The sequence below is a fragment of the Falco rusticolus genome, chromosome 1 (genome assembly GCF_015220075.1).
Source record: "Falco rusticolus isolate bFalRus1 chromosome 1, bFalRus1.pri, whole genome shotgun sequence".
NCBI classification, from domain to species: domain Eukaryota; kingdom Metazoa; phylum Chordata; class Aves; order Falconiformes; family Falconidae; genus Falco; species Falco rusticolus.
The window spans coordinates 23172793-23198082 of NC_051187.1; the positions used below are offsets into that span (position 1 = coordinate 23172793).

At 45.9% G+C, this 25290-nt stretch overlaps 1 protein-coding gene across 1 annotated transcript in view; it reads right to left on the bottom strand.

Moving 5' to 3' along the window:
• Positions 1-1903: 1903 nt before the first annotated feature.
• MYBBP1A (MYB binding protein 1a) overlaps positions 1904-25290 on the bottom strand; it is a 61501-nt gene continuing 38114 nt past the window's right edge. Inside the window, exons 24-27 of the mRNA XM_037375094.1 lie at positions 17127-17240; positions 5447-5548; positions 4163-4287; positions 1904-2541 (exon numbers count right to left, since the gene is read on the bottom strand). Of these exons, the coding sequence (XP_037230991.1) occupies positions 2031-2541; positions 4163-4287; positions 5447-5548; positions 17127-17240 (852 nt within the window). The 3' untranslated portion in view covers positions 1904-2030. The remainder of the gene's footprint in view (positions 2542-4162; positions 4288-5446; positions 5549-17126; positions 17241-25290) is intronic.

Here is a 25290-nt window from a genome sequence, read left to right on the forward strand (position 1 = left end):
AAAGACTTGCAGCTCTTCTGCAGGCTGCAACGGCAGCTATCCCCATCGAGACCCTACAACAACCTTCAGATTAGTAAGTGGCTTGGGAGAAGGTCCAGCAGGACAAATCCAGCCCTAAATCGCTCAGCCAAGCGTGGGAGCACCACACAGAGCCGCTTCCCTGCAGGTCTGATCTGTATCGTCCTGGCCACACACCTGCAGCCTAAGCCTCCATCCTGCTTGGGGACCAGTGGCTTCTGCAAGCCGTGCTGAGGCTGCAGGCCAACAGTTAGCATGTGCGGGCAAAGGAGAGCTTCCCTTCACACGCTAAGGGCACTGGCAGCCTTGCAGGGCTCCCCTTCGCCTCCTGCCCCCAGCTGTGCCACTACCTGAAGACACTTGACTTGCAGAGCCCAGCTCCAGTCTGCCTCCTCCTCCTCATCCGGGACGCGCAAGGCTTTGTTTGTTGTTGCTCCTCAGCCCTGCCTCCCCTCAGCGCCAGAGGAAACCAGCTGTGAAGGCAGAAAGCAAAAGGCAGGGAAAGAAAGGACGTTCTCTGCTGAACCCTGCCAGCAGGTCAGCGCGTTACCTCCGGCCCTCGCGGGCTAACAGGAGCCAGCGCACTCCTTAGGATGCGCGGCAGAGCTTGCGGGATCACTGCTGTGACATGGAAATGAGAAGAGGGCTGCACCCACCCAGGGGTCTATAATTGAACGTGTCTGCGTTTCTGCCAGCAGCTGTCTCCCGGAGAGTTTTATGCCATTTGAGAAAAGGATCATTGCAAAGGCAGATAAATAGCCGAGGGCAAACAGCCCTTTGCAGCTCATCTCTCGCTCCCTCCAAAAGCAACATGACATTTCCAGTGCCCTTATCTATGTCTGGTGGTACAGACCCACCTGCGGGACAAGAGCCTAAGGCACAGCAGGAACAGCCCTGCTCTAGGGCCCTCCACTCCGCCAGCAGCTGCCGGCTTCCGACAGGAGCCAGCACCAAACTCCGCAGCAGGAGAAGGGACGGTGCCTGGGCCTCTACCGGGACTGCTCCCCTCGGATGCCGGGAGAGGAGTCGGGGCCGGCCAGCAAGGCAGACCTTCCGGCCTCAGGAGCAAGGTGGTCAGCAGATGGGGGCGAGGAAAGGAACGAGGAGCCTTTAGAGGCAACTACAACATGAGTAGGGTTTCAAACACTTGGAGACTCAGCTCCCACTAAGAACCAGGTACCCAACACATCGGATACCTGGCTGTGGCACCCTCCAAAGGGGTGATGGCGACCTGTCGTTCAGGAGCCTGGGGATAATTAATCAGATACAATTCCAAGCAGTCACCTTCATAGACTGTTGTAAGCCTGCTGGTTACAGGTACCCTGCATGGCTGCACAAAGCCTGCTGGCCTGGCAGACGAGCAAATCAATCATTTCAATTGTTTCACTGTTTTATCGATGTCCCTACGCTACCACAGGGACCATCACCTCTCCTGCACCCAGCAGCAAAAAGGCAAGAAAGCCAGATGATGGTAGTTACCCGAGTAGCCAAATCGGATATATATGACCCAGAATACGCATGTGCAAGACTCTTTAACTCCAAGCATTTAAGAGACAGCAACTCCAAGACTGGAAAAGCTGCGAGTACTACTGGGGCTGGGCAGGACAGAAACAAGCCTTTAGGAGTTACTTCTGCACCTCCCACAAGGCTTGACTGCACAATTCAGCAGTGCCAACGCACCTACTGCAACTCCCCAAGAAATCCAAACAAGCCTTTCACTTCTGCCTTGGGAAATATGGAGACAGGAGTCTGTGCTCCCCAGCACAGGCTGCTTGGCACTGTCAGAGAAGAGAAAGTGGGCATCTACCAGAGCCTGGGGGAAAAGTGACCTCCTGAAGCTCCCTTTGCTTTAAGTTGAACCCTCCACACAAGTCAGACCTGCAGCTTTAGAGCTCAGCATCATGGAAGTTTATTTAAACCCATGAAGGACATAAAAACTATAGTTATAAAAGGTATTAAAACAGTCTTCTGAGCCACACTAGCCATGTCAGGCCTGTGTGAGTCCCTGGAGTTTACTGCTGTGACACTGGAGTTTTTTTCTCTTTTCTTTTCTTCTTGGCTTTGCCCTGCTTCTGCTGGGTCTCCTGGCTGACACTCTCCTTGGTTTTCTTTGCAGCTGGAACCTGCTCAGCTTCATTGCCTGCATCACCTTTTCTCTTTCTGTTCATCCTCTTCTTCTTCTTCTTCTTCTTGTCAGCCACAGCATCTCCTCCATTAACAGCTTCCTCCCCACCCCCCACCACCGCCACTCCATTCTCCCTGATCGCTCTGTTCTGACTCTCGCGTTTGCTGCTAACGGGCACAAGGCCTTTCTTCTTTTGGGGGGTTTCTGCTCCCAGAGGCTGCTCCTCTGGAGCTGCTTGTACTCCATCTTCACTAGTTACTGGTGCTGCTCCATTCTTCTGGGTGCCTTTCTTGCGATTCTTGCGCTTCTTGGTCTCTGGCAGGAAGCCTTTCTTCTTCCGCTTCAGTGGCTCTGCTTCCTGTGCAGGCTTATTAGCTGTCTTCTCCTTCTTGGGCTTCCTGCAAAGAGAGCACCAAAAATCAAAAGCAACTTAGTTTACAGCCAGGGAACCATGTGATCCATGCTACAGGCAGCCCATGAACAGGCAGAAGCACGAGAAAGGCGCAGGAAGCACAGGCATGCTGCAGGGATGAGCGTTATCCCTGGAAGCGGTCCTCAGTCTGCACAGGGGCTGGTTCAATGAACAGCAGGGGCCACCCCAGGACTCAGGAAGGGACACGGAGACTTGAGGAAGAATCTCGATTCCACAGACCAGGTAACGCCGTACTTGCCACCTTCTCAAGCACACCGGTGGGTGGCCCTGTGCAGGGCTACCGAGACACTGTCTGTCTGTCCAAGGCAACGGCCCCTGCAAGGCCTTCATTGTGCTGAGAATCCCAAGGGTCTTCCAGCAAGAACCCCCAACGGACCATTGCGGTCTCATCTAGGCAGCCTTTGCACGCACGCGTGACAGCGCCCGCTGCTGCCTTTCTCTGACAGAGTCCCTCAGCACCTTCACTGCCACCCAGCCTGTGCTGCTCCGCACCAGCTCAGTCCCCACACAGGAGTCCTGAGAAGGAACCAGGCTCTAATTCCATGGCCTGCTTTCCCTTGGGAAGCTTTCCGGAGAGTTTTTCAAGCTGTGCCTCTTCAGGGTGGAGAAATGCTATCCTGACAACCTGATGTTGGCACTTGCCTCTCAGCACCTCCACCAGGATCCTGTGCACAAACTACACCTGCCCTAGGTTTGTATCAACTCACCTGCACAAGGATCTCTGCGTGTCACAGCAAGACGGCACCCCTGAACCCCAATCCCTTCCTCTGACAGCATGCACAAGCTCAGCATTTCCTACCTTAGCCATCCCCCTCCTAGCTGCTGTCTCTACTAGCTCCTAAACCATCAAGTACAGTGCCAGGGGACCTGTGTGACCTGGGGCTGTGTCATCGGGCTGGGTGAGGCCACCGTGCCCTGCAAGCCTGCTCAAAGCGTTAGAAGGGGCCACAACAACAGCTTCAGCTGCCTTGTGTGACTCCTCGCTGCCTGTGAGCCCTCTCACAGCGAGCTACACGCAGGCATTTCCCTCAGAGCCTCTTGCTGGGCTGAGATACCACAGACCGGGCCACCCACACGCTGGGACCACAGCTCCCGGTCATGAGCAGAGCACCCAGCATTCCCTGATGCTGTGTGTCTCACTAAATACTGCCAGCAGGAAGGGGAAACCAAAGTTCTGACTGCAAGCTATTGGTAGAAAGGAGGAAAAGATCCTACGTTATTTTTTTGTTGCCCCAAAGCAAAAATCAACTCCAGCAGCCACTTAATGCAGGAGCACTAAAGCATAAACACTGAACGCTCTTCAGCTTTCAGAGCTGCAAGGCCACCACTCCAAGCATCAGGCTGGCGATCCAGACGCTAAGGAGCCCAAAAATCACTGGAAAGGACTGAAGGTCCTGGCATGTACTCTCTGCTATCCAGTCACTTCCCAGGACAGCTGCTCATTCCCTCCAGCCTCACATCTGCAGAATCAGTCCACACTGCCTTGACTTCCTTTCTCTTCCTACTTCCCCACATCAACAAGGACAAGTAGACAGGCAGGCAGTCTCCCAGGCAAGCCGAGAAGCCAGAGTGCCAAGCATACATACGTATAATTCAGCCAGCGCATGACGTTCCAGTAGAGAGAGTCGAGACGTGCTGAATTCCCAATGCCTTCTGGCTGGTTCAGAGCTACCAGCACTTTGTCCAACTCCGTCAACTTCACACGCAGCTTCTGTGAGAGGGAAGCACAAACAATCCACAGAGCGAACTCAGAAGGGGCAGTCACAGCAGCAGGGCACAGGCCGCCCTCAGGATAAGACTATGGCAGGAATAACCAATCCTGCCTGGCTTCTCCAAGCCACTACCCTAAGCCCAAGTGCAACACTTCAGTTTGGGGGCAAAAATCGGTGAGTCAAGTCACACCACGCCATCAGGTACAGAGTTTGCTTGAAAACTGGGCTCTAGCATGAAAGGTGTGAGTCTAACAGCTAGAACCGTACTGCCACAAAAGGGACTGAAAGGTCCTTCGGTCCTCTTTCCTTTCCAGTCCATGGCTGGGAGCAGGGGGAAGACAACACAAGACTATGTACCAATCTAAAAGAAAAGCAGCAGTATTTTCAGTCTGGTTTCGGAAGACCACAATCACGCTGCCTCTGGCTGCCTCTTCAGTAACCCACTGGCTAATTTCAGTAAAACCTGACAGTAAGGGGTGTCTCAAAGGCTATTCAGTTCCTACAAGAGCCTTGGAAATAATTTCTCTCCTCCACCCACTTTCCTATTAGGTCTTCACAAAGAAACAGGCTGTGGTGTGAGCTCAGTGCTTATCAGTAGGAAACTGGGCTTCAGCAATTCTGCTGCTTATGGTATTTTGCTCCAGTAAATAAGACCATGCTGGAGACTTACTTTTCACCTACAGAAAATCTTCTCGTGTTCAAAAAAACTGTTTTTCATTAGGGAAGACAAAGCTCCGGAACAAAGCTTCACTCCCCCTCACAAAGCTTCTGAACAAGTCTCAGGTTTTGGGAATCAAAATCTCTGGGGTTCAGTGGATCGGCCACAGCAATCATCTGGGACAAAATCCAGCTCACCGCCACTGTATCCCAGGCTGTATTTCTGCTGATAAGAAAGGAAATGCCACATGTGTTTGCAGAACACTGCACAAATCCTTCAACGAGCTCCTGGAGATCAGCTCATAAGAGCTATGGATCACTCCTTCAGACATGAGGGCTTTTCTGTCCTCACATTCAGCCAGGCATTCCCTCTAGGGGTACCTTTGGTAAGAAATCAGGTGGGATGTAGCAGTCACAAGGTAAAATCCAAGTGTGACATTTAAAAGAGGCCTTGGGGGTATTCAGAACAGCCATCTGCCGCACATCGGGTCGTGCACTCACCTGCTCCGTCACAGTTTTGAGGAGAAAGTTCAACAGCTCCAAGCTCCTGGCAACTTTCTCTTTCTCAGCCTTCACGATACACTTGCCAACCATTTTCAAACTCTGCAGATTAAATGGGAAGATCGAGAAGAAGCATGCATTATATGGGGAAACAAATTACCAGGAGATAAACAAATTTCTCAGGAGAAAGTAGAAATGAGGAACGACTGGCGGGATTAACCTGTCACCAAAATAACTCTGGAACACAAACCCCACCAAACTCTGGAAATGCTCGGGAGGGTACGTGGTGGAAGCAGCTGATGCTCAGGTTAACTAAGAAACAACTGGACAAATTTGGCAAGAGGAAACGTAGCGGCAAGGCACAACCTAGCTGCTCCCCTTAGTTTCTAAGCTAAAGCGCAACTGGAGACACGTTACTGCCTTCTGGAGAAAAAGATGGTATCTGCCCCTGCCCTGGAAAGCCCAGGAGGCTGCCAGACAACAGCGTCACCTGAGGGACAACAGCTACCCAGCTGCAGAAGCTGGGATTTACACATAAAGCACTAATGCAAAAATCCATTAACGTCCCTAGGAAATCCCCGTTGCCGGCACTAGAACAGGGCTTGTCAATCAAGCTTAAATTCACTGAAATGACTGAGAGAAAAATCTCGTCTGTGTTCCCTTTATGTGCTGCAGGGTTTCTGAGACACTGAAAGGTCTGGCTTAGAGGAAAATCACTCCAAAGACAGGTCAAATAAAAGCCAGAGTTATTTACAAGTGGAGAAGGGCAGAAAATGGCCTTAAAAAGGCAGGTGGATCAAAGAGGTGGCCCGGCGGCTCAGGCGTACTGATCCTCTGCCTGCAGCTGGTCCTCACAGCCCAGTTACACGGTAGGTTTCTTCCCCACTGTATTCCTGTGTGGATGCACACACCACAGCAAGCCCCGGAGCCTGCATGGATTACACCAACATGAGACAGGATTTGCAGGGACAAAGCTTCTTGTAGACAGTGGTTTGCCCCATCGCAGCCTACTTCTCTAGAGAAGGCTGCATGTGGCCAAGCCTGCCTTTGCTTGGAATTTGACCATGCCAACGCAGCCAACAGGCAAGGTCCACCCCAGGCTCAGCATCCTCAGTTCCTCAGGCAACATGCATCACTGCACCAAACCTGCACCCAGCAGTGGAAGGTCGTAGTTCTCCAGGAAATGCAATCTCTCCCATGAGACCACCTATCTCTTTTGATCCGTTCAGACTGGAAGTAATTTTAAGGACTGAGCAAACTTACTCCATCTGTATCAGCATAAAGCTGACAAATAAAGTAAAAATCCTCACAGATACTGAGAGAAAAAAAGGAATTTATTCTCCAAAGCAGGCTCTTTCAGTAACGACACCCACAACAGAAAAATAACGATACCCAGCAAGAGGGTAAAGAACAATTTTAGCAGAAAAAGTGGGGAGACCACATAATAGCTGCAGGAACAGAGGCCTTCAAGGGGCATTATTTACTATCTGTACAGGCCCCACACCCTCAGAATACCTGTTTTAAAAAACAAAGATAGTTATTTCCTGACCGGGATGGTCCACTCAAGCCCTGTATTAGAAAGCCACCACGTTCTACTGGCTGAAATTCATGCCATAACTACATCTGACTATCAATACCTTGCTAATTACTCTCTCCTGATATAGACAGATGTGCTGCAACTCTATTCCAGAGCTGTCACTACCCTACAAGGTCACACAATTTAATAGCTCTAAAGTCTCTCAGATAAAATGAGAAACAAATAGAGAGGGGGGGTGGGGGTGGTTTAAAAAAAAAATTAAAAAGAAACCTTCACATGTAGGATGTAACACCTCATATGCCACGCACACTCCATTTATTAGTCTTACCACAATAAATAACAATAATAAATAACATCAACAATAATAAAAACAAAAAAGCCTGATTTGCATAACAGATTTCTTTGCAATTTGAAGAACAAGACACTGCCAGGTGAACAGTCATTACTTGTGGTTGAAGCAGCTTTCAGAGAGGCTGTTAGGTTGACATCCTTATTTTGCTAAGTTGCATACAAGTTCACAGTGAGAGGAAATCAGTACGGATTGTCAGCTCTTTGGAACAAGAAGGATCAGTGCAGTACTGTGAGAAGGAGCCACAGTGAAGCCAGCTGTCATTTTTTCTTTTTAATATGCAAACATTTCAGAATTAAGAAGGTGTTAAAAATAAACTGCGTCTTCTCTTCACCGTAGATGAGAGATGTACACAACTGCATTTAAATTGCACTGGCTCGACTCTGGCTGTTCTTGCTGCCATCCCTACTTCTCAGAATTGCCCTGATCCTTTGAAGGGTTTGAAACAAATCCTACTGAAGTCAACAGAAAAGTCCTATAGCTCTGAAAAACACCCGAGGGGCTGATTTTCAGAAGTCTGCAAACAGTTTTCAGGTGCTTGGGAAATTGGGAAGTGTGTCTAGTTTGGGGTGCCCTACCAAATTCATGCAGACCTGCAGAACAAAAAGGGTGGCTTGCCCAGGTGGAGATAGAAAATACCACTAGTCTAGCAACATCAGTTCTGTAAGACTAAGCATTTATATTAAAAGGAGTGTTTTGCATGAGTCTGGAAACACAAGTGCAGTTCCACCAGCATAAATAGCCAGAAGCTATTCAGTAGAATTTAAGCGCTTTGCAAACAGCTTTGCAAACTGAAATGGATCACTTTTAAACAGCACTCAGAGAAGACCAGGAAGGAACAAGAAGGAGTGGTAGTGGGTGGAGAAGCCGAAGGAGCAGCAAAGAAGCAGCAGATAATTCATTTCTACAGTACGCAGTTTTCTCTAGTCCCGAAGCAGAATGGATTGGCTTTAAGGAAGCTGGATTCAGATGAAGTCTTACTGTTTCTCAGTATGTGTCTTTTCCCTTTCCCTTCTGCTACAAAGGGTGTGAAAGAAATTTACTCCGAAGAGCACAAAAATGCCAGTACCTCTGTATGTGGTATGGTTGAGACAATCAAGCCAACTTAAAGACTTGAGTTCAATTCCCGCTCAGCTCAGTGTCACTTGTTATCTTGATCTCCTCACCACTGCCTCAGAGTACTTCCCCACTGCACGCCACATGAGATGACTATCTTCTGTCACATGTTGCTTCACTCTCGTCCTCCTAGCACGGGGAGTGTACACGACGGAGCTTTTGCTTTTGTGGGATCTGCGTTAGCATGCAACACCAAGAGAAACATGCTGTGCTCTGCTTATGTAAAAGCAGCTGACTTTGGACTGGGGCTGCTGGCAAGCCTTAGGGAACTGATCCCAAACTTCTTCAATGGGAACTGGGTCTAAACCTCAAAAGCAGCCTTCCCAAGTATCTGTCATAATTTCTTGCTACATAAGGTACCAACTGTTGTCTGTATGTTGTGAGTTCGCACAGCAGATCGCTTTGGTCTGCTCCCCCCCTCAGCTATCTGAAGAAAGATGAAATTAACAGTGCCACCCCAATTGTGTAGGTCAATCATTTCACAGGCCTACCATGATTTCATTTGGGGAATATATAAAATACAATCATAAAATTAAAGCAAAAGCTATTATGTAACAGATGGCAAGCCGCAACACATGGCAAAAATGCCTTGAAAAGGAAAGCAGTATTTCAGTCATCTGCAGCATCCTTAGGAGAGCCTCAAACACTGATTAGATCACAAAAGACTTGCGCAAGGTTGGCAAGTATCTCCATTTTACACAGCAAGACTGAGGCACAAAGCAGGGGTTTTGCTTCCAGCTATGCTACAGGTCAGTGGTGGAGGGTTAAGGGAAAACGCAGAAGAACTCGTCTAACCACCTGTTCTGTGATTCTCTGCCATCAAGCACTCTTGGCAAGCGTACCCAGCTCTCCCTTCCCCAGCTCTGAAAGCATTACCAACCCGACAGCCACACAACCCAATCACTCGATACTAAAAGCAGAGAGACCACATGACTTCTACTCAAACGCTACACTTGCATCACTTGCTGATTGTGGGGGTTTTCTCCCATTTTCTGCTTTTCTTACTCTGCTCCTTCAGTAACAGCCAGTCCCAAATTCCAGGGAACCCCGGTTCCAGTTACAGCTCAGTAATACCTGTGATGGTTAATCATGCCTGCACATCTGAGCTGTCAGCAGATCTAGGCAGGTCATTTTCCAAAAGGAAAAAATACGGAGGCAGTTTTCACAGCTGGAACTCCCATCTCATCTCAAGCCAATACAGCAACACAGTTCCTGCCTCACCCTACATGGATTCAGCAGGCAGAGATGGTTTTGTCTTGTATCAAACACGCTGCTGCCGAAACCCTCTGGCTGTTTCTGGTAGAAGGCACTCCTGGATCCAAAGATCTCTGCTTCTTGGACTTCTACGAGGAGAAGGAACACACTCCCAGCATCTTATCAATCAGTGTTTTTTCTTATATTCCCCACGGAGATATCCCAACTACTGCAGGATCCAACCTTCATTCCATTTCTCATTGCACTTCACAACATTCCTTCATCTTTACGAAGCATAAAACAAGTTTGTTAGAGCACAGGAGGTAAATACCTGCAGCAATTCAGTCATACAATTAGGACAGAGGGCTGGCAACTAGTTAACCTAGCTCTGTGGTTAACAAACTGAGGCAGCTCTATGCCTCAGTCTCCCAGATAGGATGTTAGTCTTAGCCTAAACCTAGTTTCAGGTTCCCCTGAAACCTGCCACACAGCAAAAAGTGATGCATGTGCATCCAGAGCCAACGTCAGCATCCCAGCCACTGCCCAGCTTTCCCTGCAGGGGATATGGCAATACACTGTTACATGGAGCCAGGCAAGATTTCTGGAAGCCTCCACATTCGCACTCCCCTACAGTCTCAGCCTGCCTGCACCTCTGCCCCTTTCACAGGTACCACAGTGGGGGACACACTTAGCCCAGACTTAAAAAGACACAGCAGGATCTATTCTGCTACCAAGAGACGAGCACGTTTCCTAGCTGGAAATTGGAACACCATTTGATATTTAAGCATTCCCAGCACATCCTTCAGCCTATTTCATTGTTCAAAACAAACAGCCCAGCCCTTCTGACAGATCCATCACTGCTCCGTGAGCTGGAGAATCCCAGCCAACCTGCATTCTTTCCGCACACTGCGCTATCTCCATCCTTCCCCCTCCTCCCCCATAACAGGCCTGGTGCTGATGGATAAATGTGCGGATTCATGGCTGAATAAAGTGCCAAGTGCCTTCTGCAAAACATATACCTCCACCCGCCCTGCACGACCTTACACTCCCTGCCACAGCCCCAGGTTGCTAAGGTAAATTCTCTTCTCCAGCTGTAAATAGTTCAGCAAAATTTCCACCCTACTGAATGGTCACAGTCACGACCAGAAAGCGCTGAAGAGGTCTGCTCTCAGCACACTGACTGCTTTCACGCCGACTGTGAAAGCGAAAGCTTTGCCCTAGCTGCCATGCTGCATGCGGGGGCCCAGAGCAACAGGGTCCCTGTGGTGGGCTCACACCCCGAGGGGCTCCAGCAAGTGGGTTTGGGGCCCTACAAGCCTGTGCCTTTTATCTCAGCCAAAGCACAAGTTTTCCTACGTCAACATACAGGTAAGCTGAGAGGTTTGGGAGGGGCACAGCCTTCCTCTGCTATTTAGAAGCTAATAACAAACTGACAACCAAATTATTTTAGTATTCTGTGTGCTCACAGCTCCTGTTATTATCCAATGTAAGCACCCTCGCCTCACCTGCAATTACACTCACATTTCTCCTGAGAGGCAAGAGGCAAGCCAGCATCACTCCCTCAGTTTCGCAGAGGCTCACAGAGGCCAAGTAACATGACTGAGTCACACAGATCACGACAGAGCCAGGAATCAACTCTGAGCTTCCCAAAACCCAGACAAGCCACCCTCAAATACTTCCTTTCATGACAGTATTCACTCTACAACAGAGGAACCCAAGCTAGAACTTAGGGTTAGATCATGAAAGACAAAGAAGGGACGAGAGATGAGTATGCTGCTCCACACCAGTTTCCAGATGCATTTCCAGCTCCACGTACGCAAGGTACACGAGCACACCCAGAGAGGGTCTCACACCACCCACCTGAACAGGACGGCAGCTGCTGTCGAGAGCACTTAAAGAGGAGAAGAAAAAAAAACCCAACACAAAAACCCCACCAAAAAAAACAGTCCCTCCTCCCTCCGTTCTCTCTCACTAAGTTTCTGCAGACAAAGTACAAGTGTTCAAAACTTTTTTCCTTGCATCTCTAGCAAAAACAAGTCAAGAAATGCTCACAAAGGGAAGGGAACCACCAGGTTTCTGCTTGTCCCTGACTGAGAGAGGAAGGGAAGGCAGGGGACTAAGCAGACCCCTATGTCAAAGGGTATGACTAAAGGGCATTTTTTGCATTTTTGCAATATTTATTTTGGCTGTTACTGGAGGGAGGAGCCCCCAAATCCGGAAGCCATTCTCACAGAAAATGTCAATGTTTTCCCAAGTTTAAAGATCTGATTTTTATTTTTTTTTCCACAGACCACATGAAAATGCAGCAGGGAAATCCATACAGGGCAGCTGAGGGAACAGAGGAGAGCAAGTTCTCCACAGAGACATCCAGCATTCCGAAAGCATGTCAAAGATATCAGTTAAATCACTACTGGCCTCATTTTACAAGCTAAGAGGCTGAGAAAGGGCAATGAATTAAGAATTTATAAAGATGGACAGATAAAATTCAGGCAATCTTCAGGACAAAAATTGAAGAACAGCTTTTTTAGAGATTTGATGAAGTCATTGTTAATAATTCATCTCCCTACAAATTAAGACCCTGATAATCAAATGGGATGCCCTTCAGAAATGAAGGGCATGTCTACACTGGAAGGCTAGATAGTACACCCCTCTCTCCCCCACACATTCTGAGTGGTTCCAGCTAGTTATTTTAAATCCCTCGCTGAACAACACAATAGCCACAAAGCCCTCTAATGCCACACAATAAAAAAAGTTGTCAGCATACAGTAACTTTCAAATGATACAAGTCTTGGAAAAGAGGTCTTGGGTTATCGATACCATCCCTTGCACAGCCCATGTCTACATTCATGCCTTTCAATGGAAACACTGCTGCCTGCCCAGTCCGAATATAAGTAACCACCTAAGTGGAATCACATGTGTCTCATTAGGATTATGTGTATATTTATCTGAATGTCTCCACTATCGGTGACTGGGAAAGCTCTGGTCTTGCACTGGACTTAGGTATCAGATTCTGTGAGCGTTTTTACGTCCTAGGATGCCTTGATCCCATTTTGTTTTCTACCAACCAACCTGAACACTATCCGCTCTGCCCATCCCTTATGACACTGACACAACAAGCAAAGGAAAAAAGAGTAATAAAGTTGGGCTGTTCCTATGATGTACTTACTGCAGAAGAGAAACAAAGGAAACCCTCAGGAAACTGCTGTGTACAAGCTGGAGAAAGCAGTTTCAACAACAGTTTTCGGAGGGCTGTTCTGTATTGGAGTTGCTCAGCCGTGAAAACACATTTTCTGGACTATTCCTCAAGATCCTTTCCCACCTCCCCCTGACTTTCACATCATAACTGTGAGTTTCAGCTTAAGTTGGGAGTTACACAAAGCACCTCAGCTCAGGAAGGCAAGGCAGCCAGTCTCTGCCAAAGGGATGACAAAAAAAGGTAAAAAAACTATGTATTCAGATCCTGGAGCTTCCTGCCCCAAATCTGTCAGTGAGTTACTCAAAAATTGGCACAGGTTCAAGATCACTCTAAAGCCAAGACAGCACTTTTGTAACCCACCAGAAAGAAAACAGAAATATATCTAATGGGGAAACAAACACCAGCAGGTGCCGGCAATGACAACTGGGAGAGCTGGAAGACCAAATCGAGAGGCGCTTGACAGAGTCAAAAAGACAGTGTGTGTGCCCTAGCAGCAACCCCACGGAGATCCCACCAAAACCGTGGGGCAGCTCCTTGCATGAAATGGGGAACCTGGGCCTCACCTTCTGCCACCAGCCTCACTGCATGACTCCGAGCAGTCTGGACTCACAACCACCAGCACCCTCCTTAGGTAAGGCAGGGACAGGGATTGCTATCCAACACCGGGCTGTTGTGAAGCCAAGTTAAAAAACAGATTGTCCATGCACAGAGTGTCTCTGGGATGTCTCAGGAGACCAGAGTTTGATTCTTGGCTCAGCTAACAGCCAAGCGTGTCATGTGTCATCTGTGAAACGGGGTGAATGACTTAAGTAAATACATTAGAACTTGGGTTTATGCAAAATACTTTCTTCATTGCATCAACAACTCACTGGTTTGAATTTCCTTTGTAAAGTGCTTTGAGACCTACTGATAAAAGAACAAAGCTCTGGAAGAGGAAAAAGTTTCTGTCAGTCTAGGATCTCAGGTGAGCTCTGTCATTTACAATATGAAGCAATTTCTTTATATTGTAAACATAACTGAGCCGTCTAGACTCCCAACATTAGAATAAACTTGAATAACTGTAGTAACATTCTGCTTTGTGTAAAGTAACTATTTCGGACTTGGGAGGCCAAAACTGTGCCAAAGCTACTTCTCTGCTTCCTCACCTTGGCAGTCGCAGGGCTTGTGGACAAGGCTTTCTGCTCAGGAGACCCAGCACAACAAGCCAAGAGCACCAACAGCAAGCAGAGCTCTCGTAAAAACAAGTCAACTCCGAAGCACCCACTATGATACCAAGACTTGCCTTGCCAACAGTAAGGAGATGGCAAACATGAATTCCTCATGACTGTGATATATGTTTTATAAGCATGCTTAAACATTTTGGGAACAAGTAAGGTCAAGTTAGCTTATGCAAGCACAAGAGCCATTGCCTCACAGCAGCCAGAGCTGCTATTTCAGGAAGCTGTCTCTTCGCTTAAAAGTTCCTGGCCGTTGATCCTCCCTCATCTGCCTCTTAAGTTTTGCACACATAATTCAATGATATCCAAGACCACAGTTTTCTCACATTGCTTCTTTCCCAGCTCCAGAACATTATCACTGCCTAAAACCATCCCAGGCTCCCCGTTCCTCACCTGGTGCTCTGCAGGTATGCAGTGCAATTACAGACGGGATGACAGACACCAGGAGACAGCACCCCATCCCTTCACAGCCTTGCAACGGCAATCCTGCACTTCCAGAGCTACCAGCCCCATAGCTGCAAATCTGACCAAGCAGAGAGTGCAGCAAACCCTTCAGGTAACAGCTCCGTTGTGAACAATACCGCTGCTTGAATTACAAGTATTGTCAATTAGAGTTGGACCTCCCAGGTTATTTCGGACTTCTCCCTGGGTCAAAGAAAGGTATAAAGTTCTGCATAATCATTTTTTCCTCTTAAATAAAAAAGGCTATTTGTAAGGGATAGTGACAGGAATGGCCAACGACAACAACTGCAGATCCCTTAACTAGAGGAAGGGCAATAAAATGTCTTCATTTTCCACAGCATCATGAGTTACAGCTCTTAGTCCAGGTTCTCATGGGTAAGCATTCACATGCCAACATTTACCTGCTTACACGGTCACCTCCAAAATCATGGCTGACCTGGAAGGGCCCACCAAAACAAGTCTCCGATGAAAAGGGACAAGACTGAGCTGCAGGAGAAACTCCCTACCCTCTAGCTAAGCAGAGGTGTGTGTGGACCTCAGGGACAGAAAGGGCTACCATTTAGCCCAAGCTCTTGCCCAACACAATGCAAACTTACCTCATAATTTCAATAAGCAGGCCGTAACTCCTACCCAACCTGCAGTTTCTTTTTCAGTCAAGCACACAGCCTCCACCTGGAGATTCAGAGCTAATAAACTCTGCAGCAAGTCATTTTAATGGTGGGTTACTCTCTTTGGCAAATACATACTTTCTACAGATTCTAAATTTGTTCAGTATCCTGAACCTCTGACTTCTGCTCCAAGGGATTTTTTTTACCATCTCCAAAAGAAATCAGTCATGATATGAGCATTGTTCTACTACTCCACAGAGCCACCGTATGTTCTCACAGCTATTACTTAGAAAAGTGAGCATTTCTGCACCCCCAAACAGACAAAGAATACCTTTTGCCGCTTTAGAAAGTTTTGCAGCACAAGTATCAGCCTTTGGCTATGAATCAAAACTGGTATATGGACTATAAAGTCCTTGATCCCTCCTAGTTACAGCAACATTTAAAGACATGCAGTTGTCCCAGCTGCAAGGAGTCATACCAGCACTGGTGTTAGTGCAAGGGGGGAGCAGGAAGAAGGGAGACAAAACCCTGTACATATATGCCCACCAACAAAGCACTCTGTAAAAATGTTGGGTCAGGGCTTTTTCAGGCCAAAAAGAGCATCAGCACCTATATGCCACTGCCAGTTAATAGTACGCGAGGCCTCCTGCCCACAGGGTATACCTTGGACAGCCCAAACAAACTGACAATATTTCCCAGGAATTTTTCTTTAAACACAAGATGACCACAGAAATGAGAGGCACTGAGGAAGCTTTGGTAAGCAAAGCTCATTAAAATACTGGACGGGTTGCAAGATGTTAAACTTTCCCTGACAAGAACAACATAAAGGCATTGTAGATGTTTGTGGTTTCCCGGTGAATCACTGAGTCCTGCAGGTATTCAGCTGCCAGAGAGAAACATGGAGATGACCAGGTTGGGAGGAGTGGCATGTTTTATGTAGCTGGAAAATAAAATCATACCCAACTCCACCCACTGGACTCCTGATGTAATCATTAAATAAAAGCTAATTAATGAAACCCAGGATTATCTGCTTCCTCAATAATTTTAAAGAGCACCTCTGAATTCCTTGATTTCAACTTGCTTCTATTTTGTCCCTCCTCGACTAAAGAAAACAGACCTAATCGTTCTGTTCCAATATGGTAAATTATAGAATGACTTAAATTACCACGTAACCAGCATTTAAAGAAGCAAGTAAAGAATGAAAGCTACACTTAGAAAGAGGTAAATACTACAGTTACGTAGAAACACCAAGACTGGAATCTCTCATGTCATCAAGTTTGGTCACCGCATCATAACATTAATTTGGCTGCTTGGTTCCCCCCACATCAGTCCATGAGGATATAATTGAATGGCATGTGCTTCTTCAGTCTCCTGTCCCACAGATCACCCCCTACATAATAGCTGCACCCAAAAACTGTCTTCAGGTACAATCTGCACTTGCCACTGAATCAGAAGCCCCGCAATATCTGTCACTGTTTTTTCTGTACAAATTATTTTCCAGTGAATGCATTTTAAGATTTCCCTGAATCAGTAAAAGAGTCTGGTCCAGAAGGCCTGCAACACACCAGGAGTCAGAAGTCTAGTGTACTTCAGCCCTCTCTCTTTGGCCCTGAAGTTCATTCAAATACAGAACTTCCATAACATTTTCTGAACTGAAGTAAATGTTCACACCTCTCAACTAAAACTTTCATTTTTTAAAACCACCTTAAACTGATCTGTATGAGTGTATTCCCTAAAACTTGAGCTCTGTCCCTCGGATTTGTACACAGGCACTGCTGGGCTGTACCAGACACACTGCTTGCACTCTGAAAATACGTCTAAAGTGGTGTTACAAGAATGCTGTAATTCTGGTGGACACTACTGGGGCCTGGTGCAAGCTGGCACAACCCCTCTAAGATCAGTTAAGCCAAGCACAGTTGCAGCCTCCAGCTCTGAGAACACCAGTAAAAAGCAGCAGCCATTAGGTGCTATCTATATGTTTAACACGTTGAAGCTTGTTACCTCTGTCACTTGGCTGATGCTTTCTCTGATCAATTCCTCCCACTCCTCCTCTGTCATGAAGAGCTTCAGTTCACGAAGTAGCAGAACCTTCTGGAGAAGCAAACAGGCCTGGGCCTGAAAGAGAAAGGGAAAAGGAGATGTGAAACTCCACACTCTCTAGGGAAGGTGTTAGCAACGCAAATACCCACTGAAGCAAAGAGCTAGGCACAGCATCCAGGGAACAGGCATGTTACAAATGCTGCATATCCTCACCAACATGTATGTCGCTGGTAGAAAACATTCTCTAGACCCTAACAGAGTCACCCCCCAGGAGACAGGGTGGTGGGTTTTGGTTGAATGCACATACTTAAAAGAGAAGGTCATAGGGGAGTAGAGGGATCATGCCACTTCTAGATTTCGGCATTAATAACCAAAACGCGCTTTAGTAGCTGCTCGGAGTGCATCACTGTCAGCCTCCAAAAGTCTTCAGGCAACCCTCTGCATGACTGTACACTTTGCCATGCCCTGATGAATACAGCAGGCACAAATAAACAAAAATAAAAGCTGGCAGGTTAGCAAATGCTTCGTTTCAACAGAACTCTAGATAGAAACTGCTGTTCAGAGCAGCACTCAGCCTTGCCCTGGAGCCAAACTTGATCATTAAGCCTCTACCTTAACACGGCAATGAAAAGAATAGCCACTAGAAAACCAACAGTAATCTGCAATCTTCTTACAAGGTCTTTTTTATTCTGGAATTCCTATTTTAAGGCTTTCTTAGGTACAAGAAAAATGCAGCGATAGACAAAAACCAATGATAAAAATGCAGAGAATACACTAATGAGAACTAGTGCAAATAGTTTAGAGTACTTAAAGGAAATTTTTTTGTAGCAGCATAAAGTTAGTGAGCAAATTCTACTCACATTCAAAAAAAAAAAGGTTGCCTCTAGCTGCTATCACACAGACTAAAACTGAATACAGTTATAAATATTAAAAATCATTGGGAATTACATCAAGAGTTAATTTCATCCAAAGAAATCAAGGGCTGCCATTTTTTAACCACATGTTGCAACTGAACCCACCCTACAGAAAACAACTGAGCACAGCTTGTAAAACTCCTTATCAAAGACACCATTGAGATCAAAAGTCTAAGAGTCCTCAAGTAAAAATGCAGCCTAGTGACACCCAGAGTGGCTTCCAGATACCCCTTGGGTCCAAAGGAAGCAACCTGGAAAACATGTAGCAAGAGGCTAAAAACTGGCCACGTGGTACCCTCACTTACAGGGGAGAATTTTTAGGGAATTATTTACTGAAAAATTCAAAGTGATGAAAGAGAAGAAATCCCTGGATCTCCTGAGAGCGCTAAGGCCGTTCAAAGTCATGGGCAGTCAAACAGAACACCTCACAAACTCAAGGAGGTCCATGTTTCCTATCCAACATACTTCTGGCTTCCGGGAGGAACAGGACACTGAACACAAGACACTCACCAGATAATTCCAGCACTCGTATTGGTGTTACAACAGTCTAACGTCACACATCTATGTAAGCTTATCTCAGTTTGCACCAGTATGGCCGATGAAGAGAATTACCCAAATAGAGCGAGCTTTCACTTGCAAACAAGTATGTTCTTTACTCCAGGGAGAAAAATGCAGGGAACCAACAAGACTATGTCAAAAGATTTACGTTGATTTAATGAGAGAGCACATCCTAATGCCATATTTGAAGCAGTCAGGCTTACATATTCCTTGTAATTATGGGGAGGCTGTGTCTTACAGAACAAATTATGGCATGCCTGCATGCATGTACCAAATGTAGTGGAAAGTCACTTCAGTGCAATTACAAAGAGAAGGCGACCCTCGGAGCAGATGAAAGGCCATAATTCATTCTGAAAGGCTCAGGCAGGGTCATAAACCTCAAGGCACTGACCCTTTCTTTGACAATTACAAAAGCATTCATACTGCAAGTGGGTGCAAAGCACAGAGAAAGGTCCTAGTTAGGGTATCCTGACAGTACCTCAAGACTACAGATTTACTCAAGAGGCTAACAGAGGACCAGAGGCAACAGTGACAAGGGCCTGCTCAGGAATTGTACCAGTCAGCAGTGGGTAAGAGCACTGGCAAGTCAATGAGGGAAAGAACTGGAAAGAAATCAAAGCCATCCAAAGGAACATTGAGATCTGGAGACCCAAGACTCAAATGCTGGACTGACGGAACAGACCCTGAACGGGACCTAGTCCTCAGTAAGCACTAAGCTTGAAAATTATTGTAAAAGAAAGGAAAAAAAACCCACTGAACATTCCCTTCTGGGTGTCATAAATGAGGAAGTCAAAACACCCAGTCAACTGAGAATCCTGGCTGGTGCTATCACTCTTTAGTAATTTTGTCACACTCATAGCTTTCATGCCTCCAGCCCGTATATTAGATTCAAGCAAAGAGAAAATACGTTTTGAGTTCCACGTAATTAAAACATTGCTATTGCTGTACTCAACACAATCCTGTGTTTCCTGATTGTTTTTTAACCCAATGATAATCTAGTAATAAGCATGAACAACTTTTCTTGTTTGAAAGAATAAAAAGATTTACTTGCCGATTGAAATAAAATTTGACTTAAGAACATCTCAGTCAGAGAGCAAACGTGACACAAATAATTACAAGGTGCTCAGTGCCCAGTATGATGCTATGCTGTAGTTTAAGGTTATCATATTCATCATAGAGCCAGTGACTCTTCTATTTCTAGACCCAGTCACTAACACGTAGGTCTCGTATAGCCTATTTTTCTGGAGCAAACTGCACAGTGAAATAGCCACAGTGAGAAGAACTGACATCAGTAGAGTCAGCCAGAAAAATCGGAGGCAGAACCAAAGCTAAAACCCAGCTCTTCAACCCCAGTCCCAGGGTAAACCTAATAAAAAACTGCACTTCCCACTCCTCCCACTGATGCCATCCCATCTCAGCAAGTTCAAACCAACACTGGAGGGGCACCAAGTTCCTTTTTCAGAAAGAGGTGCAACCATCACACCTCACTTGCAGCATCTATCAGCATGTGAAAAAGGATCCTGGATGTCATCTGAAGATTGCATAACAAGTAAATGTACTCAGAGAAAACAATCTAGCAACCAGGACCACAAAGCTGCCACAGCACCTTGGAACGTAATAGTCCTCAGCAATGGCTCTTCAGCCACAAGTTCATCTGTCAGGGCTAAGAAACGTCAGATCACTGGCTGGAAGGGCGTGAAACAGCTCTCTAGAATAGTCTCTGGCAGAACTCACAAAAAGGACTTTAAACACTCAAAGAAGAATCACTTTCATGACCTCCAGAAGCTTCGCCAGGTAACATATGCTTAATGTTACTAATATAAGAGGGGCTAAGAGTATGAGCACTTTGCAGAAGGGAAGACCCAAAGCAAGTCAGATCTCTAGGAACCATTTCCCTAAGGTCACAAGGAAACAGCTCTCCCTTTGCAATCCATTTTCCTTGGTTTATCTTCTCAAATAAATGGGCACAATGCAGCTGAAAGTAGACACAGAGGTGTGAACATCCATGCATTTGGAAGTGAATGATCACCTCCCCCTCACACCTGCTTTAGAGGGCTAGTCAGTGTTTCCAGATATCACAAGCCATCTTACTTGCCCATCTTGACACATCACACTAACCTTATTTTTAGCAACCCAGACACTCAACGTTTTTTATAAAAACAGCCTCAAAAAATGCGAGGCTTTTCAAGTCATATCCTGAATGAGGCTCTTCCCATTGCTAGCGTCCAAAACTTGCCACGTCTGAAAACACACTGCTACCGTTTGGTGGTGCTCCTGTGACAATACCAGTAATCCGAAAAGATCCTTTAGAAACAAAAAAATAGTCACAAAATCTACCTATTTTCTGTTCCGTGAAAGAGGTTCTAGTGTGTGTGCGCATGCATGCAAGAAAATACATGTGTGCAAGAAAATTACATGAATGCAAGCATGCAAGATGTTTTCATTCACATTAAAAAAAAAAAAAGGCAGCATTTTACAAGCTTGCGCTCAAAGACACAAGCCCTCTCCTTGCTGAGCAGTAGGAAAAAGACACAGTAGTAAAAAGAAACTTTCCCCATACACAGATCACATGTCTGATTCCTGTCAGCTTTCTTACACCTTCCTCAGAAGCAGTTGGGACCTGTTCACTAGAGGAGGCACTGACCTTACACAACCAACCAATTCCTACCTCCTCACCGAGGCTTTTGAAAGGCAAGGCCACACACAGAACACCTCAGGAGAAGCCAAGCCACCCCAGCTCCTTCAAATCTTTTGCATCAGAACACTTATCAACCTCCACAATTTCTCACAGTCCATCATTTACCCTTAACATGTTCATGATGTTTCTTTTAGACATGATACAGGGATCAGCCACATGTTTTACCATCACATCAGAGACCAGCAGCAAATTGAAGTTTTGAAAGTACTCCCACAAAATCCAACACAGACCTGGAGCTCAACAACTACCCAGTTCTGTCCCTCTCCCTCCTGCCCTCCCCAGCACCACTGGTATTTTGAAGTATCTTCCAAGCATTTGGCAATTTTGGAGGCTGTCAGGACAATACCGTTCCCAAGAATATCATAGAGAATCCACTGCATTTTCTGTGCCAAATCAAGCCTGCTCTGTTCATGACAGCCCTACAAGAGAGCCAAGTATTATCAACACTTCACAAATGGACAAAAATAGCAGAAGACCCAAGAGTCCCAGCTACCAAATTCCAGTCCAGTTCAGAAGAGAAAGTTGTCGTCCCCCCAATATGCACAATCTCTGAAACAAGAACATGTGAGAAGAGTTACAAGCAGCTGACAGCCACATTAGAGCTTTTCATTAAGGGCAGAGGAGAAGGCTGCAGCCCATCCTGCGCCCTAGGAGCCACCCAGTTGCCTAATCAAAACATTTTCTCCTTAATGTCAGTTTTTGAAAAGAAAGACCATAAAATGGTAAGATATAAATAAAAGTGAAGTCTATTCAAGCAGAGATAGTAGATACATATATACACTCCCACATATACCTATCAACCATATGACTAAATGAGCCAGAAACAGTCATTATCAGTCCATGTGGGAGAAGAGAACAAGCAATAATGAACTACGGCGCTGACCTTGTGATTTTCTGTCAGCTTTCTTTCTTTCTTTCTTATCTACAATGATTACACAAAATCCCATTCAGTATAAACGGTCAAGATTTTTTCCTGAAATAGTAAACATAGTCACTGCAGTAACCAAGATGGGCTGGTAATTCCCAGATGTGCTCATCTACCTTATTTAGATGCTAAAAAGGAGTGCAAGCTGGCGGGGTTGCTGGGTTATACAACCTGCCTTTACCATTGACAGGAAAGGACAAGACACACAGCCTGATTATTAAAAACAGCGAGCAAGGGATTAACCCTACGAATTCAGCCACTGTTTTCTTTTTTTTTTTTTTTTTCCCCCTCCATTTTTTTCATTTTCTTTTCATTGTTGAAAGCAAATATCTGGCACAGGCGTAGCAGCCATGTAGGGCAGAAGAGCAGCTCTCCCCAGTCCCCATCCAGGTGACTCACCATCCAGGTTAGCTGGATGGAGAGCAACAGATCAAGACATCTTTCCGTCACTGCCGTTGGGAAAGAGAAAGCCAAAACCAAACAAGCCTTTGCAATGCTGTAGAGATCCTGTTTGCAATCTTGAAGACATGAAGGCATGACCTAAATTCAGGGCTGTTTTTCAAAGAAAAGCACACAGTTAATAGGAAGGCTCTTGTTTCTGATGCAAAACCAAATGCTTTTCTCAGTTCCCAGTGTTTTAGGAAGCTGGCTGCAGGTGGCTTTGCAAGCAAGTGAAAAAAGACCACACAGACACACTCCCATGAGAAAAGACACTGAAATCAGCAGTTACCCATCACCCAGACACCATCAGAGGAGCAGGAAACTGAAGGTGTGTCCACACTGCAACATGCCAGACATCAAGTCCGAGTTTTCACACAGCCGTTTTGTCAGATGATCTCCAAGTAGCTCCCAGGCTACAGCCGATTAACCCTTCCAAATTCCCCTAAGGCATTTCCAGCTTACAGGAGAGAGGCGGTAAATTTAACTGGTTTGCCTGAAGCACATGGCAGGCCAGAAACATCTCATTAGGTCTGACCCAGGACAATATTTGAGCTACCTGACACCTCCTTGCTCAAGGTAACAGAAGCAGTGGGGACTTTAAATCCTTACCAAAGACACCAAGATAGACTTTTTTCCCCACCTTACGCCTATCACTTTTGCATCGTGGACACAGTTTTATCTACATGGAGCATGTCACCAGCATGGCACCAGCTTCTTTTTCCCTTGATGTAATATATACACAAGAAGTAAACGTTATCTGGAAAATTACAAGTTTGTGCAACTCAAATATATTTTTAGAACTGAAAAAGCATCAGGAGCTTTAGTGCTATCATTTCACTGCTCTTGGAAGTCCAGGAGACAAAAATATACAGGTGGTATCACACCACACAGGTTACTGGTATTTCAGAGCACTCACTGATGTCTCCCTTCTGGCACACACATTACAGCAGCACAGCATAACCTGACCTGCCAGCAGCACACATTATAAAACAGCAGCTCATAGTATGTAACCCTCAGCATTAAGGCTATTCTACCACCACAGTGATATGGCAAAAAATAATTGCGCTTCTAGAAATTCTCACCTCCCAAGCCCTTTGAGACTGCAATCACATGAATCACATACTGCATTTGTGACAAATACTACCAGGAAAGCTGAGGTGAAAGACCATATGCTAAGAATATGGGATATTCTAAAATAAGCTTGCTTTGAATTTTAAGAAATAATCAAACTATGAAATCAATTCCTCCGCTCTCTGCCATTTGTTACATATTGAAAAAATAAAATACACAACCAACCAAACCCTCCCCCAACCCCAAACCCACAGCAAGCTCCAGCTTACAGGAGTATTGGTTATAGGAAAATAACCTGTCATTTAGTACTACAGGGCAGGATACCCAGAGCACCACAGCAGAAGTCTCTTCCAATTACTGTCAAAGCTTTTGTAAAAAGAAAACAAAGAGCATGCAAAGCCATGAAGCAAGTGCCAATCTATTGCCAACTCTGCTCCCACAAAACTACTCTGTTTTTACGTTTACACTGGATGTGGGATGGAGAGAAAGGCTCCAACAGAGTAGTCTTGAGTTTCAGGGCTTGCTTTTCATTTCTCTGCCACATTTGTTTCATGCATTTGAGCATTTCTGAGCCTATAAGCTACAATTCTGGTTCATAACAGTTCGGCAGGCAGAGCTGAAGTTAGGTACGGCCTAGAAGCTTATCCAAAAGGGCAAATTATGAAAGGTAAAGGAGAATAAGGCCCACAACAATGGCGCTCCCTGTCCCCGTTCACAGCAGGCTGTTCAGAAGGAGCAGCAGTTCTGTTTATGCTATATATAGCAAGCTTCCTAACCTTCCTTGACACATTAAAATCAGAATTACAGAAGACTCAGCACTCCAACACTGCAGGCAAGACAACCTTCTTGGCTGAGAGCCATCATGACGGTATTTAACAGACAACTTCAACTTGTGACTACCTTAAAACTCTGGAGTTTCACCTGTTAACCTCAACAGGACCAAGCTGCAAATTCTTTGGGGGTGGTGAGAAGATGGGAAAAAAAGGATTCTTTCCAAGTTAAGGACAAACGAAAAATCATCCTTCAAGATCCTTAACAAGTATCCTCACTGAACAAGCATCAAACACCGTTTCTTTAATTCAAACATACAAAACTTACTTGAAGGCTTTAGATGTGAAAAGTGAAAACCAGAGGCGATTAAGAAACATTTGCCAAAGCAATTTTCCTCAATCCACAAGCTATAACTACAGTATTTCACATGGCACGCATGCACACATGCAAGCAAATGTTCCATAGATGTTTCAAATTCAAGGTAAAGGGAGGATAAGGCTGTGGCTTAAGAAAACTATTTTTGAGAACAAAAATTAATTTTTAACTTCCTCACCACTGCTAAAACAAGGCACACACAAGCCGTGGAGCCAAGATTCTCATTTAGCAGCTATCTAAAAGGTTTCGGAGTGGAAAACACTAGCGCCTTCTGGGAGAAGCAGGACTGCAATGACAACACGGCTGGCGCATGCAGTTATGCAGAAGTGCCCATGCCAGGCCACCCGAGCATCTCCATAACCAACTTTAGGT